This window comes from Taudactylus pleione, unplaced genomic scaffold (assembly GCF_031769625.1).
Source record: "Taudactylus pleione unplaced genomic scaffold, aTauple2 ptg000095l, whole genome shotgun sequence".
In the NCBI taxonomy this organism is placed as follows: domain Eukaryota; kingdom Metazoa; phylum Chordata; class Amphibia; order Anura; family Myobatrachidae; genus Taudactylus; species Taudactylus pleione.
The window spans coordinates 13498927-13520073 of NW_028284497.1; the positions used below are offsets into that span (position 1 = coordinate 13498927).

The following is a 21147-nucleotide window of genomic DNA, read 5'->3' on the forward strand; positions in this document are numbered from 1 at the left end:
TGTAGTACATATATTGACATCATTTAACAAATTCAAGCTTGGTTATTCCAATAAAAAATTTACTATGAGACAGCATATTATCACCACGTGAAAAGGAATCAGACTGACTGTTATGTGTTACTATTTTGCAGTCACTAATTGATATAACTTGAAAAATCCCTATCAAATACAAAATCCTACTTATAGCTTAAGCTATCTAAACAAAGCAACCTCAGGTAAGATGGCGTCGGAAGGATCTGCACGCACATAATAGTTAGTCATGCCCTTTTTAGACATGGCCGTCTAAACTGCATTGTCATTTTTACGTCATCACACGGAGACGCGCTGTATGTGCTGCAGCAATTCGCTGGGATTCGAAGTGAACATGGCGCTGGCTAGTGTTGTACGGTCGGAAGGTTCTCTGTTGAGCCGGTACAGGGATAACCCGGCACACTGTAGCCTGGACACCGAGGGGCTAAGCTTCCAAGTAGTCCCTGGGGTCGGACATGGAACAGCAGAGCCCGGGATCGAGTTTCTGCATGGGACAACCACGCTGGCCTTCAAGGTGCTCACTGCTTCTGTCATTACCTCAATTTATTTCCCTGTATTGTTTAATACATCTATAGGAAATCTTTAAGGTGTTCCCTTCTAGCCTGTTTAAGGAGAAGATATATCAAAGTTGAGAGAGAGCTAAAGTACCAACCAGTCAGCTCCTAACTCATTGTGCAGGCTGTGTTTGTAAAATGATAGGAGCTGATTGGTTCGTACTTTATCACTCTCCAAACTTTGATACATCTTCCCCATCTGTAAATGGCCCTTGTGTGGCTTCCCTCATCATATATAGACCAGCCAGATAGTGTAATTTCATTACACGCTACAAGAACCATCTATTAAACATTTGAGAAATCTGAAAATGATTTATCTATAGCTGGGTACACACTATATGATGTGCGCCCCAGGAGCAGTGCGATGCTATGTAACGATACAATGAGCGCGTCGTACACACTGCACAATCCAGTGTACGATGGCGCAGTGTGCCGTTACATGCTGCATGTAACTGCACCGAGTTTTTCATTGCATCGTCCCATCTATGCAGCTTGCGGAGAGGATTTCTTTGCAAAGTGACAGGGACCGTGGGGCAAAAAAGGCCGCTGTGTCCAAGTCTGCGATATTATGTGCAGATACAGTGGTTCCGACATCTCAGCTCAGGAGGCCATTCTGCGTGACCATGGCCGATTATCAAATGATCTACAACGGCGGCTGGGTATTTGTATGCAGTTGCTTGGATCTGCGAAGCCACCGATGGGCATCTCAATATATTTCAAGCTCAGTACAGCATTACCATATTTTTGCACAGCAGCTGCGTGTGAGATTGCAGCTGGAAATGCATTAGTGTACATCTCTGAATCAGGCCCAGTGTGTACCCAGCTTATGATAGCATTTATTGGGTGCTTTGTGTTAGTCCAGTGGCTTGATTCAGAGGTGGATGGTATTGCACAGCCGCAGGGAAGCAGCTGTGCAATACCGGCAAACTAAATGCAAATGCAGCAGGAGGTGTCTGTAGGAAATAGATACCTGCATGCCCCTGTTTTGGAGAAGGGTCCTTGTGCCCGCTCTGCCCCCCAAATGCAGCAGCATGTGAATCATGCTGTGGCTAAGAGAGGACTGTGGGCCTGATTCAGCAGTGCACTGCTGAACACAGATTCCCGATGTTTGGAAATCTGCGCAGCCACAGGACCCTTTCTGCGAGTGTGCAGAATGGGTCTTGCTAACTCGCTCACAGACTGTCAGTGATTGACAGTCTGCAGCCGGTTGGGGGTGGCGATGCCCTCCGTTTCCCGAAAAGGAGGCGTGTCGCCGGTGAGGGAGGAAGCCAGGATCTTTGTTGGCTGACGGAGATTTCCTGGCATCTTCCTCTAAAATGTGGCAGCCGGCTGCGGGACCCCATGGGTCACCTCAGCTGGACGATGGTACACAGATTATTCAATGCTGCTTTGGACAACGCAGCTCATATAAGTAATGCAGCAGGAGGAATGATGACTCCTGCATTACCATATCTGCAAGGATCCCAATTGCAAAGCTACCTGCTTGCATACGTCATATTGTCATATATCTGTAGCCTGCTTGCATACGTCATATCGTCATATAGTGTTCCCTCTAGCTCCGGCGGCAGGCAGGGCGCCGGAGCTAGAGAGGGCAATGTTGTGCGCGAAAAGGGGGCGTGGTTACGAAAAGGGGGCGTGTCTATAAGGCGCGTCCCCCTTTTCGTCATACTTGGGGGCGTGCCCAGCGCTTACGGACATGCCGGGCAGCCCCCAAGCGCTGCAGAAAGGGAGAATAGACGCCGGGCGCATGCGCCCGGCGTCTATTCCCCGGCGGTGACCGGGTCACCGCATGTTTGTCCACCCGCGGGACACTGCGTCCCGCGGGTGAGAACGGCTCCCGCAGGCTGTTAGGGCAGGGCGCTTTTTGCCCTCCTCCTGGAGAGCAGGGTGCTTTTTGCCCTCCAGAAGGAGGGCAGGGCGCCGCGCCCCGCTAAAACAGCCTAGCGGGAACACTATCATATATCTATAGCCTGCGTGCATACGTCATATCGTCATATATCTATAGCCTGCGTGCAGCTTTGCAATTACGATCCTCGCAGAATCAGGCCCTGTGAGCAATCACGCAAGACCTGTTCTACACATACGCAGAATGGGTCCTGCGTATGCTTAGACCCCCAACAATCGGAGATGTGCGCAAACCATCGGATTTGTGTACATCACTGAATCAGGTCCTGGTTTCCTAAGGTGCCCTCTCCACAATGCTGGTGCTCCAGGGTATTTCCTCTTGGCTCCTGCATTTCTCTGACAGTCCCAGCTGAAAACTACAGGGGGTGTGTGCATTTCAGTTCCAATCAAAAACCCCAATTGAGAGATTGTTTATGATTGGTCCTCCCATTCACACCCTCAGCCACCATTTAAAGGTAGTTAACAATATTATTTAGTAAATCTCGTTGAAAATTGGGTGCACACATCAAGCAGAAGCCCCCAGGACTCTGGGATTTCTTTTCCTATGTTGTAGTGCAGCTGGTGTAATGTTAATGTTTGGCACTTATGCTATAGCATTCCTTTGTGTATACTCTTTATGGGGCTCCATATATTTTGTGGCACCTTAAAAACAAAAGATAATAATAGATATTGTCCAACTTGCTCTAATAGTCTAATATAAAGTTACATAATGTAATGCAAATATAAAAGTGCTACATTAGATTATTAGGGGTATTCAATATGGAGCGAAAACGCCGTTTCTGCGAGGTTTTCGCTCGGATGACGTAATTTTCGCCGCTTTTACTTTTACACCGTATTCAATTTGAAAACTTTTCGCCAGTGCGAAAAGTATATTGCATTCGACCCTGCGAAAAAATATCACCAAGGAATGGGTGGCGAAAAAAAGTGCAGAATTGGGGTTTTGGGGTGCAACATTTCGGAAACCACCCTGCAACCTTCAGACAGTCCCCCAAAGGTAAACTGTGTCAAAAAAATTTAAAAAAATACCTCAGAAGACCCCAAAAAAAGCACATTCATTTTGGGGTTGAAAAAAAAAATTGGGGGGTACAAAGTTAAAAACTAGCGAACTACAATCTAGGGGGGTCCCCAAGTATGCCCCGGGTGTTTTTTTCATTGCAGGTGTTTGCGACAGGTGGATTTTTCACGTTTTTTAAAACTTCACTTTAGCAACGTTTAAATATGCTCACCCCCATTTTCAAGTACCCAAAATTTGCTGGGACTACTTATTTTCAGCAAAAAAAACTTCTAAATACTATTCTTCACCACCTTCCCAAATCCCCCAAATAGCAGCTATTGAGCCCGTTTAAAGACCCCAAAAACCTTCAGCAGGGCTAATCGGGGGTATCCAGAGTGATCCCCCATGTCAGAGCATCTTTTTGGGGGTGTTAGGGTCATTTCCCCAAAAATCAGCGAAGTTGTTGCTGATTTCACATTCGCCGGGTGCTGTTTTCAAAGATTTCATATTGAATACGGGTATAATCGGGGGTGCGCGCGATACTTTTTCGCCGGCAAAAGCTCCGATGTGCGGTGAAAACTTCGACACGCATAGACGGCGAAGTTTACGTTTCATATTGAATACCCCTGTATATTGTATAACGTTTCATTGCATGTTTTAATGCTCTTCTTTGTCTGTGTGCCATGTTTGCACAGATAAAGGGGTTTATATAGCAAGCATTGTTTTGAGCAGTTTTTGTAGTTGGATTTTAAGCAGCAATAATATTAAATGAAAAATACATCCTGTGGCAAAAAACAGCTGAAAATTATCAGTTTTGAAACGGGCTGCTTGATAAATCTCTAAACCTTATCATTACTGGTATTAGGAAATGTATGAGCATAAATACATCAAATTATTTAATGACGCGCCATACACTAATTCTATTTGTATGGCAGAAGTAATTTATATAGCCTAACTGTGAGCTTATCTCTTTCCCCATTTTAGTTCCGTCATGGCGTAATAGTGGCTGTTGATTCCCGTGCCACAGCTGGCTCGTACATCGCCTCACAGACTGTGAAAAAAGTTATTGAGATCAACCCTTACCTGTTGGGCACAATGGCAGGGGGTGCTGCTGATTGCAGTTTCTGGGAAAGACTCCTTGCCCGACAGTGCCGCATCTATGAACTCAGGAACAAAGAGCGCATATCTGTGGCGGCAGCATCCAAACTCTTAGCTAATATGGTATATCAGTACAAAGGCATGGGGCTGTCTATGGGAACCATGATCTGTGGATGGGACAAGAGGGGACCAGGTAAATAGAAAATGTTGATCATTTCTTTTACTTACCTTATTTTATTAGGTAAATTGATGTTATTAGTATTTCATGTTTACAGTAGGGCTATTTACGGTGTTTTTAGCAAAGTAGTAATTTGTTTTATACTGATTATTGATAAATGTGTTTAATTGTTTAAACATTTTCTGGTTCACACAGGCTTATACTATGTGGACAGTGAAGGGAACCGTGTTTCTGGTTCTGTATTTTCGGTGGGTTCCGGTTCAATGTATGCTTATGGAACCTTGGACAGAGGATACAGTTATGACCTGGAACCAGAGGAAGCCCAAGAACTGGCTCGGCGCTCCATTTATCAGGCCACATACCGTGATGCTTACTCCGGTGGAGTGGTGAATTTGTACCATGTGCGTGAAGATGGGTGGGAGCGTGTGTCACAAGATGACGTTGCAGAATTGCATGAAAAATATAAGGGACTGGATGACTGATGCTCTAGTGCAGGAGGTGGGAAACCTTAAATAGCTGTAAACCCTGTGTTTATTAGAAGATGGAGTGAGTTCCAATGTGGGCGATAAACAGGGATAGAGTGAATAAGGATATGATGAGGGTAGGGTAGGTGGTTCATGCTCCCCAACATTCAATTACATTTTTTTTGTATTGAATATAAATGATGGTATTTGGAGCTATGTTTCATGAAAAATTAAATATCTAATGCATAACATCCTAATAAACCTATCCCCTCCAAGTGACTCTGCAGTTTGATTTATTCTTGCTCTGAAATGTTTTGTCCGGTATATTCAGTAACCAGTCTAAGAAATTTTTTTTTTTTTTTTCCTTAGCGCAGTTTAAAATCTAGTTATTTGCACTTTTTTTTTTTTTTTTTTAACTTTACTGTCAACTACAAATTAAGTACTACTTCTATTGAAAGAGAACTTTTACTAAAGTACTGTATATTTTGGATCCAGTCTGACGTGGCTGTATATGCAAGATGGCTAAATGCATTTAGCAGTAGTACTTTTTAAATCAAGGTGACTCTTGTAGTAAGGAAAAAGTTTTGTGTTTTTTCTGTGCAGCACATAGGAAGTTGTTGATAGGGCAAAATTCAATTTCCTTCTTTCCTTTTGGAACCAAGATAGTCTTGTGCACCAAAGCATCTTATGTTCCAAAATTATGGTAGACCTTTAACACTGAGGACCCGTAATCACTGCTGCAGCTCATGAAAATACCAATTTCTACTTCAGAGTCCATAGGGTATCCACAGGATACCTTGGGGTATAGGTGATGGCGGCAGACATCAGGCACCTCAGAGTTAATTTTTCAGCCTCCCAGGATGCACTGGGGTCCCTCTCCTATACCCCGCCCCCGAGCCAAGGCAAATCAGTTTCGTAGGTGCCCAGCTCGTAGTCGGATCACCTCTTCAGAGGGGGGCTGTTGGACAGCTCCTGAAGTTTTCTTCCAGCAGCTTTTGCTGCGATGATATGAGCGGGCAGCATGGACAGGCTAATTAGAGGTCCATGCTGCCGCTCCTTCACCCTGCTGGGCCAGAACGCCGGTACAGATCCAGGGATGCTGGTGGGTACCAGGGTCTCAGCTAGCGGGGACCCCGGTATTCCAGGCTGTGGCCGGATTCACAGGGATTCGGGTAAGCGGCGGGAACACGCTGTGGATTACCGCTGATTCACAGTCTTATTTGTCCCTAGGCGGCAGGGTGCTCCCTGGGGACAGACTGCGCGTGGAGCAAGGTACTGATCCTCCGCTTCCACTAGACCACCAGGGATAGCGGACTGCAGCAGTATGGAAAAGGCTCCAGCGTCCCAGGGGTTAATAGCATGCCAGGGGGGTGTGCTTTCCCTGTCTCACAGGCGGCGCCTCCCCCGCTGTACAGTGCCTTTCCACCGCGGGCTGTTGCAGCGTTCCTCCCCCGGGCCTGTCTCCTATCAGCTCCTCGGCCATTTTATAAAAGTGGCGAAAGCTGCTGGATTCTGATACAGGAGGCATCACGGTCCAGGTCCCCCGCATATCTCTCCTCCGCTGAGGTCAGTGTATGCAGCACTGTTTCCTACCAGGCTCTGTATCTGCATAATTGATCAGTGCCTGTAGTGCAGGTGACTTATTTCTGCATTGTATGTGACTATATGCTAGCGCTGTCTGACTGTACTTCACTTCTGACTGTCAGCAGGGTGCTTATTGCCTTAAATTGGAAAGTGTTTTTCTGTGTGGTGCGTCACATAGACATCGTTTACACTCATCATGTCTGAATGTGATTATTCTCCTCAGCTAAAACGTACCACATGCTCAGTACTGTGAACACTGAGGGTTTCTCACATTTATATAGTATATGTATTTGTGAGAATTGGTATTGCATATTTATGCAGTAAGTTCCTGCGGCTTGACAAGCATCAGACAGGACTAGTATTTTGCTTTACTACTATAATGTGTATATATGTATGTATATGCTATGTGGTAGCATTATACCCAGTACTTGCTGTGTGCTATTACCATGCGGTTGTGCCGGTAGGTATGACGAACACCCTGCTGCTCTACTCTACCTGTTAGTTACAATGCAAGTATGTGGGGAGGAACAGCTAATTCTCCCTCCCTGGTAGTTCACGCAGTGTTCACAGTAGTCTCTCTCCCTCTCCCTCCCTCATTGCAGGGATTTCCCTTAAGCCAACATGGGGCACGCTTTAGGCAAAATCTGCATATTCACCATAGCGATACTTTTTTGCCTGCGCAATACTTTTCCGCCAAAGCGAGAACTTTTCGCAAATGCGAGGTTTTGCATGCGCGAAACTTTTATGTGTAAAGGGTATTCTGCGGAATTCCCTTCGTCAGTGATATCACAGGAATGTTAGCTGCAGGTTATCCATTTCCTGTAGTTCATTATATGCCTAGTGAGTACTGCAACCTTGCCTATGTTCTCTCGAATGCTACGTATCTCAAAGTGGTACTTTGTTGGAAGTCCATATACTCCCTTCCAGGCTGGGGCTTCCAGACCAGCTATGACTAAGCTGGGTAGCCAGAGAATGGTACAGGGGGCAGATGCCTTGGATCCATATATGTTAATGAGGCAGCCTTGGTTATAGGTGTCCTCACTTCTGGAATTTCCTCGGCAGCAGTGGCGGCGTGCCACTATCTGTTGTGGCACTCATGGAGAGTTGATGCAGACTCCAAGAAAGAGTTGGAATGCTTACCCTTTAATGGTGAGGTCCTCTTTGGCCCCTATCTGGAAATAAAAAAATTGTGAACACTTTGGCAGCAGCTAAATCCGCATGTCTGCCATCGGCCCAAGTTCCTTCATACATACATATATATAATTATATGTGTGTGTGTGTAGATATGTTTATATACATGAAGATTGTCCGTCAATTTGAATAACCGTTGCTATCCCATTAAGAACTTACAGCGGGGGATATGTAGATGAATGCTACCATCACCAATTTTATACAGATATACCCATTGGACACAATCTTTTTGTCTATTTCTCCCTTATGTTTTCCATCACGGAGGGAATCTGACAAAACACCAGAGGAAGGGAGGATCAAAGGACCATATGTTATTTCAGCCAAATAAGTGGTATTTTTAATATTGGATTTTATTGCTTATTTAAACCTCTGTGTTTATTTTTACTTCTTCATTTATACTTTTTGGATTTGTGGTGCAGCGCTCCCCTCCGGGTTCCGTACTTTGCACTCAGCCTCCCTTTGTTCCACCAGTGACTCCTTGTAATTTGGCTGTGGTCCTGAGGGCTCTCCAAGGACCACCATTTGAACCACTGGGCTCAGTGGATTTCAAATGGCTTACGACTAAGACTGTGTTTCTTCTGGCCATTGCTTCGGCCAGAAGGGTGTCAGATTTGGGGGCTTTCTCATGTCGCCCTCCCTTTCTGATTTGTCATAGGGAGAGGGTGGTGCTTCGCACTCGCCCTGGTTTCCTACCTAAAGTGGTATCTAGTTTCCACATTTATGAGAAAATTATAGTGCCGGCCTTTAATTCCCCAGACCTCGGGCTCTTTGTCCTCTATGGTTTACGTAAGAAGGGTTGGCCTGCCACTAAGCAGACTTTGGCAGGGTGGATTCGCATGGCGATTTCTGAGGCTGCCATTCATGAAGGCCTTCCTGTACCATCCTCTGTTAAAGCTCATTCTACTCGGTCTGTGGGTCCTTCATGGGCAGCTCGTCGTGGTGCCTCTGCTGTTCAGCTCTGCAAGGCAGCCACGTGGTCTTCCGTCCATACCTTTGTGAGGTATTATGCATTTGACACCTTCGCCTCTCAGGATGCTTCCTTCGGGCAGCGGATTCCCCTTTCAGCACAGGAGCGTCCCCACCCTTAAAGGATACTGCTTTGGGACATCCCCAAGGTATCCTGTGGATACCCTATGGACCCTGAAGTAGAAAATGCGATATGGTAAGAACTTACCCTTGTTATCTCTATTTCTACGAAGTCCATAGGGTTCCAAAGGACTCCCGCCCTGTTGCACCTGTACTGCAGATGGGCTTTGTTCTGGTCACTGTTTTTTTCCGTTGCCTTCTGGTGAGAATGTGATTCTTGTGTGTTCCAGACTTTCTTCTCTCTCTTCTTTTTCTCCTCCTGCTATGGCTTGTTACGTAACTGATTTGCCCTGGCTCCGGATAGGGTATAGGAGAGGGACCCCAGTGCATTCTGGGAGGCTGAAAACTTTAACTCTGAGGTGCCCGATGTCTGCCGCCATTACCTATACCCCAAGGTGTCCTGTGGAACCCTATGGACTTCATAGAAATAGAGATAACAAGCGTAAGTTCTTACCATATCTCATATTATTATCCTTCACCAATGCTATATTAAAGACCCAATAATCACTGGGTGCACTAATAATAATGAATCAGCAGTTGAGACATGAAAATAGTGTCAGTGTCACTAGTAACTGATTCTGAGCCCAATTCTGCTCTGAGGCTTGCACTCTCCAAGGAGAGTAGGAGCCATCGGCCAACACTGAAAGCAGAAAAAAATCAAAATTTACATACTGGGTGCAAAAGCTTGAGATCACTCTCCAAAAATACGCTACGAAAAGGAAACCAGTTAGATGTATCAATCTTTTTTTTCTTTCTCAATATAGTAGTATACGACTGTCCTGTTAGATACCTTTCTTGTTCAACTAACTGTGAATTCCCTTTTGCCTCCACTGCCAACCTCACATCATTAACATAATCACACAAGTGGATAGGTTAGTGCCTCCCACAGGATCTGCACAATCATATCCTGCAATAGTTTATGTAGCTGTGAGCATTAGAATAATCTGATCCCACCTCAAAAATTGGGACATCCCAGAAGAGCAGGTGTTTTGAATAGAAAGAGCTCAGTCATAATTGTTCTCATATCAACATATGTTTTATTTAGAATACATTTAAAGACTTTATGCTACGGGCGTTCACTGTATAATAAATTGTGAAATTCTGTTTGTCTGATCCAACAGCTCTAGTAAGTTTAAGGGGTAATTACCCAAAGCTAAAAATAATTTTATCATGTGTCACACAGGACAATGTGTTTAAGTTGGTTGTCTTTTTGCCTTAGGTCACAGGCAATTTGGTGCCTTTTTTTTTTTTTGTGCACATTGCTCTCTTTGCCTCATGTTTCTGCCTCCCCTCCCCTCAGTTTCGCCACACAGACATGTGCAGTCGTCACGGCCTAATGGATTTCTGACTGCACTAATTTTAAGCACATATGTGGTATCGTAAACCGCAGCATTTTTCAGACCAGCCCTCATGCCTTAGCTTTCGATTTATATGCATTTAGAGTTAGATTGTATAAAAGAAACTGCTGGCAGATATAACTCATGTTTTCTTGCTTGGCATCCAAACTGAGTCACTGAATGTCAGGAGGTTGTGGCCACCGTTTCCTGAAAGTACCCAGTGTGGTCAATCAGTGAGGATTCAAAATGGGTTTTTATTTAACCCAGTACATTCTCATCACAGTGTCTAGCACGTTTTACAAACTACATACACAGTATATACCCACCAATTATAAGCGTATTGACCGATTATTGCGTTCTAGTCTTTCTCTTATTCTTGGGGACTTCAGCTTCCCTGAGTTTACTGTCTTTACCTTATCCTTGGACAACCTGCTACTGTGTACCACACCCTGGCTTGTTTCTGACCACTGCTAGTACCTGTTTACTGTCTACCAGAGCCCCCTGTCTTGTCTATGACAACTGCTATTTCTGTGTGCTCTGCTCCTTTGTGCCAGACCCCAGCTTGTGTCTGATCATGATTATAGAAACTCAAAATTACACTTGAGTACCATCCCAATTGTCAATAAAGCTTATTGATTTTAAAACAGAATATGAACATAAAAATAGGAGGGATAACAAAAGAAAATGGGAAAAAGTTGTAATCACATCAGTGGTTCAGAGGACCAAATGAACAATATAACATTGAAGATTAGAACAAAAAGCAAGCAAAAGTAATGGAATGTCAGGTGACAACGTAAAAAATCGGAGAGTGGATCTGAGGGAGGGAAGAAACGGAAGTGGTGGGGGAATAATGTACACAGCCAACATGTGAATAAGACATGGAGCAGAGACAAGCAAACTCCCTCTCCTTTCTTTGAAAACTTCTATATCCGGCTCATCCACCTTTTTTCACCTCTCGGTTGTAGTCCTCTACTGTACCCCCTGGTCAGTTCTCCACCTTTAATTTTGTCTCTCGTTTCCCCTTAGTATATCTTCTGGCCTCCTCTCCCTCATCTTGGGTGATGGCAATATACTGATTAATAATCCCACATATACTGCATTTCAGTACACAGTCTCTTTTTTTCTTACTTGGCTTTCATGCTGCTTACCTCACACTCTCGCAGCCAAGACTTCTCCCTTGCTACCTCCCGCCCATGGAACTCATTTTTGCCCATTCAGCTCTCCACCAGCCTGCACACCCATCCCCTAGCATGTAAGCTCTCATGGGAAAGACCCTCCACCTTCATGGTTCCTACCCTGCACCATCCTTGTTTCAAGTGCGCTATCACAATCTGTGACTATGATCCTTTCTGTCCACCACCCCAGGGCACACGTTCATTCAGTATTACTGTTATTAATGATCTCTCAATAAGTGTCTGAATATTTCACTGTTTGATTTCCCCTTCCACTGTTTGTTTAACAGTATATTGAATTATTGTAATATATCTCTACACTACACTTTGCAGTCTCACTGTGGTCATATAAATAAAATATAGTAATCCTAGTCCCAGCATGGCTAATCCAGCCTGGGAAAAGACCTGATTCACTCACAACGGTCACACAAATAAATATAGGGATAAAATAAGGGAATGATAATCCCTACTGCAGGATTAAATACAATAAAGGTGCCCATCCACTAGTAGATATGGGGAAAGATGGTACGATTACGACATCTTAATACGTCGTTCCCCTAGGGGGTTAGCGGCAGATTGGCCTGCATGTTCGACTGATGACTGATGTCGGAAACAACCAGCGGGTGTCGCATCGCTGGTCGTTTCTGACATTTGGATGCAAGATTTGCGGCCGATTACTGAGCGATTGCACGATTACGTTGTCGCAATTGTAGAGTGTAATCGGTTAGTGGATGGGCACCTTAAGGTATTCACCATAAATAAAATGCCATAACAAAAATTTTCCAGCCTGCAGTGGTGGATAATAATTAGCAGAAATGTACCATTAGCATGGATAACGTATGCACACCTGTAACCGTATTATAGTTCACTAGTAGTGTGGTTAGTACTCGGCGACCCCCAATTATTGATGATCGGTATTGCATTGCAATCTGGGCATGACATTACTGCCCATGATCGCATTGCAATTTGCGATCATAGTGCCCGGATGTATCATCTGGGACATGCAGGGACACGGGATCCGAAAGGTCGTTCCTGCGATGTGCCCGGAGTGCTGCCGATCACCGACACTATCGGAGCGAGTGTAACAGCTAAGGGTAGTCCGGCATACCCAGCCTTCTGGTCACCGACAGGAGCAGCAGTCCCACTGCGCTGCTGGTCTCACACCCCGTTGTAGCTCTGCCGCTGGGATTGTTTTTATCTGCTCCATGCGCTACTACACAGTACAAATGGGGCAGCTTGTAGCGACTTAAGAACCAAAGACAACACCCACAGTGCTACTGGTGGAACAAAAGGAGGCTGAACTCACAGAACTCCTTGGAAAAAAATTCTAACATCTGGTAATGAGGCAATCTTCCTCTGGAACCAGACTGACAGTGCAGAAACCTGCACTCTCAAAGTAGCCAGGTGGAGGCCACGGTCTAAACCTGCCTGGAGAAAAGCCAGTATCCTGGAAATCCTAAACACCTTTGGATCATACTTTCTGTGGGAACACCACTGACCAAAAGAATGCCAAACTCTAATAGATGTGGGCAGAGGCATGCTTCCGTGCCTTAAGCATCGTGTGAATTACAGAATTGGAAAAATCTTTTGCTCTTAGAATGGAAGATTCAAGAGCCATGCAATCAAAGCCAAACGAGGCAAGTCCAGATGCCAGCAGGGGACCTGTGTTAGCAGATCCTGCCGAAGAGGATATAGACTGTCTATTGACAGATTCTGTGTGTCGGTGAACCAATGACATCTGGGCCAAGACGTAGCCACCAGTATTACTGTTCCGCCTTCCTGCTTGAATTTCCTGAGAACTCTTGGGAGGAGGGAGATTGGACTCCCATCTTACTACCAGTGCATCCACGGAGGCTGCTGATGGGTCTCTGGACCTGGACCCCATACCTGGGGCCCTTGCGGTTGTGACGTGATGCCATGAAATCTATGTCTGGTAGACCCCATTTGTTTACCAAGAGCTGAAACACTCCTGGATGGAGAGACCACTCTCCAGCATGTATGTCCTGGTGACTTAGGACGTCTGCTTCCCAATTGAGTACTCCTGATATGAATATTGCCGAGATGGCGGGAAGATGACGTTCTGCCCAAATCGGAACCCTTGTCACTTCCTTCATGGCTGTGTAACCTCTTGTGCCTCCCTGATGATTGAGGTAGGCCACTGTTGTTGCATTGTCGGACTGGATCTGGACTGGTTTGCACTGGAGCAGGTCCTGTGCCATTGCAAGTGCTTTGTATACTGCTCGCAGTTCCAGAATGTTTATTGGCAGATGACTTTCCTGATTTGTCTATCTTTTCTGAAAGGTATGATGACCTTCGCGGATGATCTCCCCATCTGCGAAGACTGGCGTCTGTGGTGAGAAGCACCCAATTTGTATCCAGAATAGACACCCTTTGTTCAGATGATCCTTTTTCAGCCACCACAGGAGGGAGTGACAAACCTCTGGAGTAAAAAGGATCCTCTGGGACTTTATTTGATGATACTGACCATTTCACTTGGAGAGAATCATTCTTTCCAGAGGCCTGGAATGGAACTGGGCATACCTCACCATGTCGAAGGTGAATACCATTGATTCGAGGACCTGCATCGCTAACAGAATGGATACCCTTCGCTTGCATAGCATCTTGCGTATTCGCAATGATAGGGCCACAATCTTGTCGTCTGGCAGAAACACCATCTGTGCCCGAGAATCCAGAAGAGCTCTCAGATGTACCATCTGCTGTGTTGGAGAAAGTTATGATTTCATCCATTTGATGATCCAGCCGTACTTTTGTAAGCAGGCTATGGTCAGATGAAGATGGTTTTGTAAAACAACCGGAGTCTGTGCCATTATCAGAAGGTCATCAAGATATGGCAGAATTCTGACTCCCTGATGCCTGAGATAGGCCGTCGTGACTGCCATTATTTTGGTAAATACCGGGGAGCCCTAGATAGGCCAAAGGGTAGAGCTTGAAATTGGTAATGTTGCTGAAGGACAGCAAACCGTAAAAATTGCTGGGCCGATGGTATAATAGGAACATGCAGATATGCATCCTGAATGTCCAGGGAAACCATGTAATCCGCCTTCCGGCTCCATTCCCAAAATAGTTGATTGGAGAGTGTCCATACAAAACTTGGGTACATGGTTAAACCTGTTGAGGGTTTTTAGATTTAGTATAGGGCGATAAGCCCCCTTCGGTTTCTGAACCAGAAATAGATTGGGATAATAACCCCTTCCCTGTTGAGACACAGGAAGCGGGACTATTACCCCCACCTGCAGCAGGGAGTAAATGGCTTCCTGAAGGGCCAAAGCCTCTACCGCATCTGCTGGAGGATCTGTGCAAAAAAACTTCTGGGGAGGATGCCTCCTAAAAGTGAGGGCATACCCCTTAGAGACCACTTCTCAGACCCAGCCATCTGTTGTTGTTTGACACAAACAGTCTGCAAACTGAAAAAGTCTGCCTCCCACCTTGGGATCCCCCAGGAGGAGGCCCGTACCATCAGGCAGAGGGTTTGTGGTCCGGTTTTGAAGCTGGATGTCTTGCCAGGCCAGACCTCTTAGTTTGATGTTTTGCGAAAACTAGACGTCTTAGAGGAAGGCTGTTCCCTTACTCATCCCTGACAACGGAAGGACCGAAAAGAAACCTGCCTAGACTTTATAGTCGCCTTAGATGGCAGACCTGCTGACTTTGAAGTTGCCAGAGTAGCTACTATTTTATCCAACTCTGCTCCAAAAAGTACTTTTCCATAGAAAGGTAAAACTTCCAGCGCCGCCTTTGATCCTGTATCAGCTTTCCAGGATCTTAACCAAAGGGCCCTGTGCACCACTATTGAAGCTGCTGATGCTTTAGAAGCTAAAATTCCAGCATCTACAGCAGCTCCTCGCAGATTGGAAGCCACTTCCCGTATATGGGAGATATACTGTACATCATCTGCACTCTGGTAGCATTTGGTAGAGAATTTTCCAATGCTCCCATCCATTCTTCAACAGTTTTGGCTACCCAGGCTCCAGCCATAGCTGGACAGGTAACCGCTCCAGATGATGAAAAGATCGATTTAAGACATGCTTCAATCTTTTATCCATGGAATCCTTCAGGGAAGATGCCGACAGAATAGGCAATGTAGCATTTCTGTTTAACTGCATCACATGAGCATCCACAGTAGAAGGTACATCCCACTTAGTACATACAGAAGCCTGGAAAGGATACAACGCGGTTATTCCCTTATTGACATAAAAATGTTTGTCAAGGTTACCCCATGCCTCATCCATAAGCTCAGTGAGCTGTTCGATACAGGAAACTCCGTATTGTCCACCTTCCGGTGGTGACTAAACACTGGAGCCTTCTTACTATGAGCTGGTTCATCATCCTGAATGTCTAGGATTGATTTAACCGCCTTCACTAAACAAGGAACATACACTGTAGACGGATGGTCCTCCTCCACCGAGCTAGACCCTGGAGAGGAACTTTGCACATCATCTGAATCCTCTGATGATGCGTCTGAATCCATATGTTGAGCAGACTGATAAAAAGCTAACTTGCGCTTAAGCGCCTTAGTAACTACCGGTCTGCTATCAGCATTAGATGGTGCCATACTTTGACTAGAATGGCCATCAACATCCTTCCAGGAAAAATGCATAGGAGGTGCAAATATAGCATGCTGTGGACACCCCATCCAAGAAGGCATAGTAGGAGCAGCCATACGATCCACCAACTGCTTCATTACCTGGGAAAAAGACGCTACCCAAGAAGGCTCTTGCCCAGGAACATGTAAACTGGACTGGTTAGGTGGCTCTTTAAGACAGACAACACACAAACCATCCTTAATGTCCTGAGGGGACAAATAAGTCATACATGCTTTACATGAAACCAGCACAGGGGGTTCCCCCTCCTGTATCCCTTTATCTTTTGACATGTTCAGTAAAGGAAATAATTGCAATAATGTAACAGCCTTCACAAAATCTAAATGAATGTGAAGTACTCAGGGAAAAACCTCCACCCCAAGAGGATGGAGAGAAAAAACAGTGATAGTTATAATTGACAGAAATAAAAGACCGTGTCAATACAGCAGCTAGCAAACAGTCACATACAATGCATATGTAATATAATTACAATCGACTCTAAATCAACTACACAAACAAAGGAATGGTAGGATATAGAGCACTATATACCTTAACCAAGGGAGAAATATACAGGGAGACTGACCCAGACCCTCCTGAGACCAACAGCTACAGGGCGCACTGAGCGTGGACCGTAAGCATCTCATATACACATGGAGGGTAGGGGAAGCAACCCAGACTCGCGAAACCCTTCGTAGGGTCGGGGGAGGAGCTGCCAGGGGAGCGCCTACCTCCCTTAAGCTGCGTTAACCAGCCGGGTACGCTGACCTTGTGGCAGCAGAAGCGTCTGCTGCCGATCCCCGGCGTCAGACGATAAGGCCCCGGTGGTGTAGTGAGGACGTAGACAATCCCGGGCCCTGACAGCAGTGGCTTCTGGTGCATCTCTGACACCAGAAGCAAGGACTGCCGTGCGCGATTCCCCGTAAGTGAGGAATCGCCTTACCTTACATCTCTGTGCGTCCGGTTGCAGTCCAGGTCGCAGCATTGTGGCTAGCAAGCTTAGACGTGACCCACCAAAATCACCAGCCCAGTTACTGGTGTTGCGGTCCAGCCGGAGGTAGATGGAGTCATAGTATATGCGTCTTAATTCAGACGCTTAGAAATGCCAAACCAAAAACATAAATTAAAATAAAACAAAAGCTTAGGACTACCTGAGCAGTCCCCTGTTACAGTCTTGATCCTGCTGCACCAAACGAACAACTGAAGTCCTATGGCTAGGGGTGGGGTAATATATATTAAATAGTTAAATGCCAGTGGAAAGTCTAGTAACTTTGAACATTGAAAACACATGGTGCCAGCATGAGAGTGTAATGCAGGTCCTAGGCTATGGTGACTCTGTTAGTCAAGGTCCACAGCTGGGTTCTTCAGTCTGCCATTTTCCGTCAGATTCTCTCCATTTGCTTGATCATCCCATTCTGCTGCACATCCTACTTGTGAATAGTGGACCAGACCCTCTATTTTCGGTTGGAGGGGAGTGTTATGACTACAGGGGGGTATGGGATGGGGTGATAAAATATTATGACTAAAGGGGGAGTATATGATGGGGTGATGAAGTGTTAAGGCTATAGGGGGGATTATGGGTTGGGGTGATGAAATATGAAGGCTCATGGGGAGTATGGGCTGGGAGATGAAGTGTTATGACTAGAGGGGGAGTATGGGATGGGGTGATGAAGTGTTATGACTAGAGGGGGAGTATGGGATGGGGTGATGAAGTGTTATGACTAGAGGGGGAGTATGGGATGAGGTGATGAAGTGTTATGACTAGAGTGGGGAGTATGGGATGGGGTGATGAAGTGTTATGACTAGAGGGGGAGTATGGGATGGGGTGATGAAGTGTTATGACTAGAGGGGGAGTATGGGATGGGGTGATGAAGTGTTATGACTGGGGGAGTATGGGATGGGGTGATGAAGTGTTATGACTAGAGGGGGAGTATGGGATGAGGTGATGAAGTGTTATGACTAGAGTGGGGAGTATGGGATGAGGTGATGAAGTGTTTACACTAGAGGGGGGAAGTATGGGATAGGGTGATAAAATATGACTAGAGAGAGTATGGGATCGGGTGAGGAAATGTTAAGGCTAGAGGTGGGGTATGAGATAGAGTGATAAAATGTTATGACTAGAGGGAGGAGTGTGAGATGGGGTGATGAAATGTTATGACTAAAGGGAGTAGGGGTGGGCTGATGACATTTTATGACTAGAGGGGAGGTATGGGATGGGGAGATAAAATATTATGACTAAAGGGGGTATAGGATGGGTGATGAAGTGTTAAGACTATAGGTGGGATTATGGGTTGGGGTGATGAAATATGAAGGCTAAAGGGGAGAGTATGGGATGGGGTGGTGAAATATGAAGGCTAATGGGGAGTATGGGATGGGTAATAAAATGTCAAGGCTAGAGGGGGAGTATGGGATGGGGTGATGAAATGTTATGACTAAAGTGGGGAGCATGGGATGTGGTAATACAGTGTTAAGATGAGCGGCAATATGGGATGGGGTAATGAAATGGTGTGACTACTGTACAGATAATAACATTTTGGTAGATTAACCAGGTACTACTTTGTGAAAAATAATTCCCACGCACATTGCAAATGCAAAATCTATTTTGTTTTGTTCCATTTTTTGCCAGTTATGTTTGTACTTTGTAGAGTTTTTTTTAAATTATATTAATTTGGAATGTGCTCCATGTTGAGGGCATGATGACTTTTTGACTTTTTACATTTTAGTTGGATGCTGCCTATTTTAAGAGTTCTGTTTCGTGTTTGTGGGTATATGTGCTATGCTGTTTCACTGTTTGGAAGAAGATAGTTTCTTGTATTTTTTTTTTATATTTGCATTATTTATAAAAACACTTTATTGTGGGGAAGGTAGGGTAAAGGGGTATCCATTAGCAGATAAATTTGAACGATGAACGATTTATCGTTCAGTCGTTCAATTTATCTGCTAATGGATAGGCTCTGAATGATGAAAATGCGCACTCCCGCGGCCGACAAATTTTGTCTCTCCAACATGTTGGTCAATTATCGCTTATCGCTGACAGATATTAGAATATCTGTTACGGTAAACGATGAATGATATTTTTAATGAAAATTAATAGAAACATTAAAAAAAATCCACTCCCTGAATGATGTCATGCAATGTCGTTCGTCGTTCGTAAAAATCTGTCATGTACATGACAGATATCTGTCACCGCAGCCCCAGGAATATTCAAAGGATAATCTTTTGTCTTTCATCTTTTGAAAATGATCTGCTAATGGATAGGCCCCTTAAGGGGTGGGTAATAGTAATGGATAACTGGAGCAGGCAATGGAGTAGCATTCCAGTCAGGAATTCCCACTCTGCAAACATACAGGTTGTCGCAGCATCCACAATGTACTATACCTGAACACAGCTGAGAGTTAAATAGAACAAATTGTCCTTTATAAATAAATGAAGTGCTGCAGATGGCATTGCCTATAAGACAATTACCATAACCTTATTTTCCAGCAGTCAACATCAATTACTCTATTTCCTGTATTTCTGTATAGGTCTACATAGATAAAAATTACTCCAATGTATGACCTGTAGCACATGACTAAGCATACTATTGGCTCACCTAAGAAATTAAATAGGCTGGAAGTGTTAAATGGGTAGAACATATGGAGTAATGTGATCTTCAGATTTAATCACATAACCTCACTTAGATTTTTCCACAAGAATATTGGTCTAAAAGATTATAGATATTTTAGAAAAGGGAATTTTATAGTTGATCACTTGTCCTTAATAGAGCTAAGGTACCAATCAATCAGCTTCTAACTGTCATTTTACAGGCCGTGTTTGAAAAATGACAGGAGCTGATTGGTTGGTAATTTATCTGTCTCCACTTTATCTCTCTCCAAGCTTTGATAAATATCCCCAATAGTTTGTTTTATATATGCTGCAACCAGTAATCAGAAATAAAGGAATTACAATTCTAGGTCATTATTTATCAAAAGTAAGAGTTTCATGAATTTTCATGAGTTGGGCTAATAATAAAGTAGAAAACTGATAAGAAAATTAAAATGTTTGTTTATTCTAATCATTTTGAACATCCACATAAATAAAGACGGCTGCAGCTGATAATTACAGAGCTGAAATGATTTAACCTGAAATGACGTGTTCTATCAGGGGATCTCAGGGAACCAGTCCAAAATCCACTTAAACTTTAGAACTCAATGCAAACTCTGGATGCTTATGTTGAGTTTCATATCTGAAAATGATAAAACATCTCTAGGGTGATTTTCATTCAAATAAAGTCCACTGGTTTTCTTGGAATAGACAACAAAGAAGAGGGAAGTAAGAGAAGAACAGCTTGATACATATGGCTGGGGAGTAAATTCAATTTTAGAAAAAAAATGTGTCTTAAACCATGGGAAGTTTGGGATACAATATACAAACACATCTGCAAATGCTTGTAGCAGAAACTGATGAAAAGCTAAGCTTCAGAGCTTAGATAGATCTTGAGGGATAAACATTTCCCAATATTAGATGAACGCCTATTGCCAGATGAACTTGCTTTATGCAGAGCTTACTCTTGAGATGGGACTGAAATACGCAGACCAGACTTTCTCAAACTTTTCCATACCATATACTCCCTTACGTCTCTGAATGTTTACCATAGGTACACCCTCTGCTTTAAGTATATATTTTATTCTTTATTAATAAAGTCAGTAAATAGTTGTTTTGAATTACATTTAACAGGCTAAAGATTCCTTCAATCTGCTCCCTTGTGTGTATAAATGCCAGAGGTTGAGAAATTGTAATTTAGAGTAGTAAAGCACAAGAGGTTTATTTTTAAAATAGCCTGATCAGTCAAACAGATTGCTAAGCGATGGAAAAATGACAGGAGGAAAGGTTAGATACAGCAAAAAGTCACCAGCAAAGACTGTGGTTATAAATTTGCGCCATGCACTATTCCCAATAAACACGCGTCTAATAGCAGCA

At 44.3% G+C, this 21147-nt stretch overlaps 1 protein-coding gene across 1 annotated transcript; it reads left to right on the forward strand.

The window, feature by feature from the left end:
• Window positions 1-291: 291 nt before the first annotated feature.
• Window positions 292-5502, forward strand: PSMB5 (proteasome 20S subunit beta 5). Its single transcript, XM_088470232.1, has 3 exons — window positions 292-544; window positions 4468-4774; window positions 4955-5502. Exons 1-3 carry the CDS (start codon window positions 329-331, stop codon window positions 5239-5241), a joined length of 810 nt encoding a protein of 269 aa, XP_088326358.1. The 5' UTR covers window positions 292-328; the 3' UTR covers window positions 5242-5502.
• The last annotated feature ends 15645 nt before the right edge of the window (window positions 5503-21147 follow it).

Bases quoted from the DNA above. Each gene is read 5' to 3' on its own strand.
- PSMB5 (XM_088470232.1), top strand. From the start codon at position 329: ATGTGCTGCAGCAATTCGCTGGGATTCGAAGTGAACATGGCGCTGGCT. The intron at 545-4,467 runs GTGCTCACTGCT...TCCCCATTTTAG, and splicing joins CAACCACGCTGGCCTTCAAG to TTCCGTCATGGCGTAATAGT. The intron at 4,775-4,954 runs GTAAATAGAAAA...TGGTTCACACAG, and splicing joins ATGGGACAAGAGGGGACCAG to GCTTATACTATGTGGACAGT.